The 6,357-nt window shown below is 48.3% G+C and overlaps 1 protein-coding gene across 1 annotated transcript in view; it reads left to right on the top strand.

The window, feature by feature from the left end:
- LOC104277967 (protoheme IX farnesyltransferase, mitochondrial) overlaps nucleotides 1-3,558 on the top strand; it is a gene marked incomplete at its 5' end in the record, with an annotated part of 13,034 nt that extends 9,476 nt beyond the window's left edge. The window contains one exon of the mRNA XM_009874794.1: nucleotides 3,116-3,558. Coding sequence (XP_009873096.1) covers nucleotides 3,116-3,558 — 443 coding nt within the window. The remainder of the gene's footprint in view (nucleotides 1-3,115) is intronic.
- Nucleotides 3,559-6,357: the final 2,799 nt, after the last annotated feature.

The following is a 6,357-nucleotide window of genomic DNA, read 5'->3' as shown; positions in this document are numbered from 1 at the left end:
GGGGTGGGCCGGGGCGGAGCCCGAGGGCGCCGGTGGCCCTGGGTGCCCCACTCCGATGGCCGACGCCGCTTGTGCAAGCTCCCCGCCAGCTCCACGGCCTTCGGCTGGGGTCAGCCTCGTCTGGGCGTCGCTTAATTGTAACCTCCGCAGAGGAAAAGGAGGTTTGTGTCGATTAAACCGAGTTCCCAAACTGCTGGGAAAGGCGCAGAAGCAGCGGAGGCGACTCGGTGCTATTTGGAACCAGGTTAGTTTCGCCGTAGCATTGCTTAAAAACACCGCTGACCTAATTATGACATAGTTAGCATTCGTCTAGTAATTAATGAGTATTGCAGTGTGTGCTTTGGGCTTGACAGGATTCCTACTGTGGGCTCATTTGATGCTCAATTGTACCGTACCGCTTTGCCAGTCGTCAGTCTTAGGCGACGCTTAAAAATCTCTGACAAGCCGACAATCCCTGCCTGGGCCGAGGGAGTCGCAGGATGGCCCAGGCACATGGGAAACGGCCAGAAAGATCGAGTCGGTTAAAATCCTCATAATGGGCTATTAAATTGTTTTACTGTTCAGCCTCTCTCTGTAAAATATCAATTATCTCAATGGCTGTAATGTAATCAAAGTAATTAAATTCCAAAGGCTTGCATGTAAAAACCAGAGCTTTGTAAATGGGAATCCAGCCCCAAGTACTTTAGTCGGTCTGTTTGTGTTTCAAAGTTTCTCCAAATGACTTTTTTCTTTTTTTTTTTTTAATGGTGTTGTAGTTAGAGAACTGTTAAAGGGTTTTGTGTGTTTGAGGTTTAGGGTGTGTTTTGAGCTTGGCTGCGCAAAACGTTTGAACAACTGAATTAAGCGGAGCCCGCGTCGCAGCCCAAGCGCAGGGACGCGGCACACGCGGGGCGAAAAGCCGTGGGAAGCAGGGACAGCCTCTGCCTCCGAATCCCGGCTACTTGGGTTTCCTCAGCTGATGGATAATTGTGGGTTGCCTTTCCCTAAGTTTTGAAAAATGACAGACTAACGTCTCTTAAAGCGCTTCAGATGTGAAACTTGAAAAATATTCCTATCTTAGGTTTATCGCAACAGGGATCTTGCCTCCAGTAATATGTTTTCCAAGAATGGGAAAAAGCTAAAGAATGACAGATGACAAGAATGTTTCCCCCGTTGTTTCTCCTGGTCTAGGGAATACTGCTCCTTGACTGAGTTTGATTTCAGTTTATTTCGGTAGAGCTACTCGCTCAGGTTTCAGCAGAACTGAGTCAAATCCTGTTGTGTTTGGGCCACAATTACTTCTGTTGCCACAATTCTCTGCAATGAACGGTGATTTTGGGGTGCACCGTTTTCAACCATCTGTAAATTTTCCGATTTCAAGAAGGTGCTAAGCATCCACACCCTGAAAGTCAACTTTAGAAGGATGAAGCGGCAGGATTTGAGAACGTTTTGGGCCACGGTCCAGGAAGCCACCAGTGTTGTGCTGGAAGCTGCGTGCTCAATGGTTGAGCATCTATCTCCATGCTTCATGTAATCAACTTCCAGAGGCATGTGCTCACCTAATGGAGCATTTGTTCCTCATTTTAAAATGAGACATGTCTTTTATACCACTGCTGGATCTTATAAACAAGTGAAACCCATATTGTGAGTTCTCCTTCACTTGTTGTTAAGGTAGGGTGAAAAAAAAGACTGTTTTGCAAACTTAGATGATCATCGTTGTTATTATTATTTGCATGACACCAGTGTAAAGTGTGTTCTTTAAGACAAGAGCTAGACATGCACAGCCCCAAGGAACATAGAGCCAGAAGAGATGGAGAGAAGGTGTGAACCACGAAGCAGGTCAGAGGAGATGGTGACTTGTTCTTTGTTAGAGCCCAGGCAGTTGCTGGGGGAGAACTGAGTGTTTGGGGAGGAATTTAAATATGTTAACCTGTGTGCAGATAAGTGTCGCGGTTTCGGTTTCTACCAAGTCATTAAGAAAATGATAGACTCCTGGCTCCAACTGAGAAGTAGAAAAATGGAGGCAGGGAGATGCAAAGAAAGTGTTAATGCCGGAGCGGAGTGTTTGGGAGCTGGGGAAACAAAAGGAAAATCCAGGAATACTCATAATGTGCAACAGCCTTGGGGGATTTTATGTGTCTTCAGACAGAATTAGCAGAGGGAGTTTAGTCTGAGGGCCTCCTTGAAGCTTGCTGAAATCAGCATATACGCTGCTTCTGCCTCGATAAGCCCTGTACAATGTCCTGAGGAGAGCTGTAAAAAAAATGTGGTGCTTCCCTGAAAAGTAGCTAATTGGTGTGAATAGAACTACTTGATCAAACCACGGAGAAGTTCCTACAATTGATTTGAAGGAGTAAGAAGTTCTCCCATCTTCTGTCACCTCATTAGCAGCTTCTGCCGCCTGCCTGAGGTCTGTGATCAGGCTGTGATCGAGCAGTTCATGCAGTGGGCACACAGAAAGCTCAGCCGTGCTCCAGGCTACCAGGGTGCTGATGTTTTCCTGGTTTTTCTGCTGTCATAGAATCATAGAATGGCCGAGGCTGGCAGGGACCTTAGAGATCATCTAGTCCAACCTCCCTGTCATGGGCAGGGACACCACCAATTGTCATTGCACAGAGCTCCCTGCTTCTGGTCCACGTGACACTGCCCACCAGCTTTTTTCTTCTCTGGATGCACCAACTCGGGAACCCAGGAGGCTCCCGGTAAAAACAGTGTCTTGCCTGACTTTGCTTAATTTCCATCAATCTTCCCTCAGGTAGAGACTGAATTGGTGCAGAAACGAATTAGCAATGGCTGGCTGGGAGGAAGTGACTTGTTGAAACTCTTTTCAAATTAAATGCTCCAAAAAAACCCAGCCTGTGTCTTGCAGGGTGTGCCTCGCTCCTGCACGCAGTGATGCAGCAGGTTACAGAATCACGGACTGTCAGGGCTTGGAAGGGACCTCTAGAGATCATCTAGTCCAACCCCCCTGCCAGAGCAGGATCACCTCGAGCAGGTCACACAGGAACATGTCCCAGCGGGTTTTGAATGTCTCCGTGGTTCTCAGCGCTGCTCTTCTGCAAATACAGCCCGAATGTGCTGAGGTCCTCGCGGTGCCCCCTCTAACGCCCGTTTCCTTCTCTCTGTCCTGCTGCAGGCGCCTTGCTCTTAGGAGGAATCCTCTATTCCTGGCAGTTCCCTCACTTCAACGCCCTGAGCTGGGGCCTGCGGGAAGATTACTCGCGAGGAGGATACTGCATGATGTCCGTCACCCACCCGGGGCTGTGCAGGCGAGTGGCTCTGCGTCACTGCTTGGCCTTAATCGGACTCTCCGTGGTGGCTCCTGTTCTCGACGTCACCACGTGGACTTTCCCCATCATCTCGCTCCCCATCAACCTCTACATCTCCTACCTCGGCTTTCGGTTCTACAAGGACGCAGACCGCAGCAGCTCCAGGAAGCTCTTCTTCTGCAGCCTGTGGCATTTGCCGATGCTGCTGCTCGTCATGTTCACGTGCAAGAAGTCGCTCCGAGACAAGGAAGACAAAGGCGACCTGCTCGGTGAAAGTCATGGGAGGGCTGTGGGAAACAGATTGAGTTAAATATGAATTATGTGTTTTCCTCGAGACCCATCAGGTATTTTAGTAACAACGAGGGGGAAACCTGTGGGGATCAAGAATCATTTGTGCCTAGCGACCACTTCATGGGATAATTTCCTTTATTTTTTTCTTCTGAGAGTGAATAGATGTGGGAGCTTAAAGCATTCAGGCTCGCTCACTCATCACAGATTAATATTTAGCCTGTGTGAGAAGCACAGCGCGTTGGGATGGCCTTCCAAAGTCTCCGTGAGTCACGGGCTCCCTTCTCACGGGTCGGTTTGCAGTTAGCACGTCACATGCGCACATTTATGAACCGCCACCACTGGCAGCCTTGGCGAAACCGTCAGGAAGCGACAGATGAATGATTTATTCCCCCTGCTCCCCATGCACCCTTCCCAAATTAAGCTTTGAGGCACACGGTGGGCTGGGTGAACCCTTCTTGTCTCAATCTGTGCCACCCCTGCTCTGATGCTACACAGAAACCTTCAGTTTCCGAGGCTTTTTTCAGTCAGCTACTTTTCCCAAGGTTCCCCATTGACCCCAGTAGATTTTTAGTTTTCATACGACGGGCACAATGCTAAAGGAGTAAGAAAACTGTCTTTCAGCACACTGCACATAGGCATTTAAACAGCTTCCAGATGAGCAGCTATTCTGCGCCGTACACCTCGAACACGCTCAGAACCGTTCTGCTGTGCAGCCATCGCGGGCAATTTCTGACACCCACGTGGTTTTACATCGTTAGAGTTTGAGCCCCGTGTGTCAGATCTTCGCCTGGTAAAAGATGCCATTACTGTTGATGTCAGGGAGGGTTTGAAAAGGTCTAGGAGGTGAGAACGAGATCTGAGAGTCCGGTAGTTTTAACACTTTTCTGTGCTAATGTGTCTTGTGCAAGCCCATTCAGTCTTAGTGTCCTTGGACAAGCTCTGGGCTTGCATTAAGAATTTGAACCGTATTTAATATCACACTCCAATGGCTTCACTTTTGGGGTATGTAATTGGTAAAGAAACACATTTTACGGAAGGAAAGTTGGAGGATTTTTATCTAATGCTATAGCATTCAGATTGCTGATGCAGCCAGTGTCTCTCAAAAGCAATTATTGTGGACGGTCTCACTAGGAAAATGCATTATCTTGGTTAACTGATACACTGAAGAACATTTCTAGCTACAGTCTGATGTTCTTGGGATCCCACTACGGGGCTGTGGCTCACCCTCAGCCTACCTGGGGCTGGCTGGGACCTGCTGGGGTGCTTCCAAACACAGCAGCATCCAGGCCAGACAAAGACTCTGCTCTAGTTTATTGTGGTAGTTAGTGCCTGTTATGACTTGATGTGTTTTCACGCCAAGATTTCTTTCCCATGTGGAGAGGGACTGGGCAGCACAGTCGTGCATCAGCCCAAAGATACTGTAATACCTGGAACGGGACACACTGTCTCCGATGTGATCCCACATAAAAGCCCTTCAGGAAACGTCACAAATCTGCCACCACGTGTGTATCACACCGACATAAAACCTTCACTGGCTGCTTTCGTGATGCCGGCCCAGCTCCTGGTCTCGGTTACACTGGTGTAAATCAGGAGTGACACGGTTAACCTCTGTTGTGCTGGCAGAGGTGATCGCAGGAGCAGAGCCACCTGTTTTACATGGCTCTTAGCAAGGTTTTCTGACTCTCTCAAGCGGTTGCAGATGACAGGATTGGGTTCCCTCTTGCTGTTTGTCTGAGGGACTCCGTTGTGCTCGAGTTACTGTGGGCAACACTTCACAGAAATGTCTGGAAACTGTGCAGCTCCTGGATTGGTTTGAAGAATGCATCCAGTCTTCTCTGCAATAAAGTGCGTACTGTACAAAAAAAGAGGTGACCGCTCGAAATCTGTTTTAAACAACCCAGTGTGATTGAAGCTCTGATACAGTTTGGTTAAAGGCATTTGATAGTTTTGCGGCGTTTCTCACAGGGACAATATGCTTCTCAATCACTGCAAGAGCAAGGACAGCTTGTGAAATACGGGTTTGTTGTGCAAAAAATGTGCAAGTGGAAAGGCTTTGAGCAAAACCTAAGAATTTGGTCAACCTTTAGCTGAGAGAGGAACCTGCAAAGAGCAGATGGCTCACAAAACCCCACGGATTTTGCTCCCGGAGGGAGCAAGTGGTGCTGAAGCAGGAGGGTTGTGGTTTTCTCCCAAGTCGTGGCAGAGCCAGGCTTTTGGATGGCCCCTGAGTACCGGGTGCTGTCCTGACAAACTCCGTTTTGATGAAAGGTCCCAAGGGGATGCCTGTTGCTCTGTTTGGAAGAGCAGTCATTTTTATTTCTTGGGCTAAAATGTGTAACATTCACGGGCTTTAGGGCTAGACGGGAGCTTTATTATCGTCACTGAGTGTCTGCAAAATGCAGGTCACAGAGTTGCACCGCCATCTCCACACCTAGTTGGTCTGGCCTGGAGAGAAAGCGTGGGTTTAGAATGAGTGGATCTGGGATTTAAAGGTAAGCAATAGTATTTTTTTAATAAGAAAAAAAAAGCTTTTTTTTGCCTAGAAAGTGTTCAGTGCTACAACGGCCACATGTCATGTGGGTGAAGCTGTCTACTACGTTTTTGCCGCCTTAAGGATTTTTTTGCCATTGCATGTGCTTAGAAAGTAAAACCGTTGCCATACTGAAACCCTGGCTGCAGATGGATCCTTCAGGTGCTTCAGGTGTCCTTTTCAGTATTGCTGGAAGTGGAAAAAATACGGAACCGCCTGCCCTCATCCAAGGATCCCTGTGACCCTACATGGAGGGTTCGTGTCAGCCACCCCCCCTCCAGAACTGGT

Source organism: Apaloderma vittatum, unplaced genomic scaffold (assembly GCF_000703405.1).
Source record: "Apaloderma vittatum isolate BGI_N311 unplaced genomic scaffold, ASM70340v1 scaffold17390, whole genome shotgun sequence".
Lineage (NCBI taxonomy): Eukaryota > Metazoa > Chordata > Aves > Trogoniformes > Trogonidae > Apaloderma > Apaloderma vittatum.
Note: the sequence above shows the minus strand (reverse complement) of the source record. Positions and strands in the feature narration are given on the sequence as shown.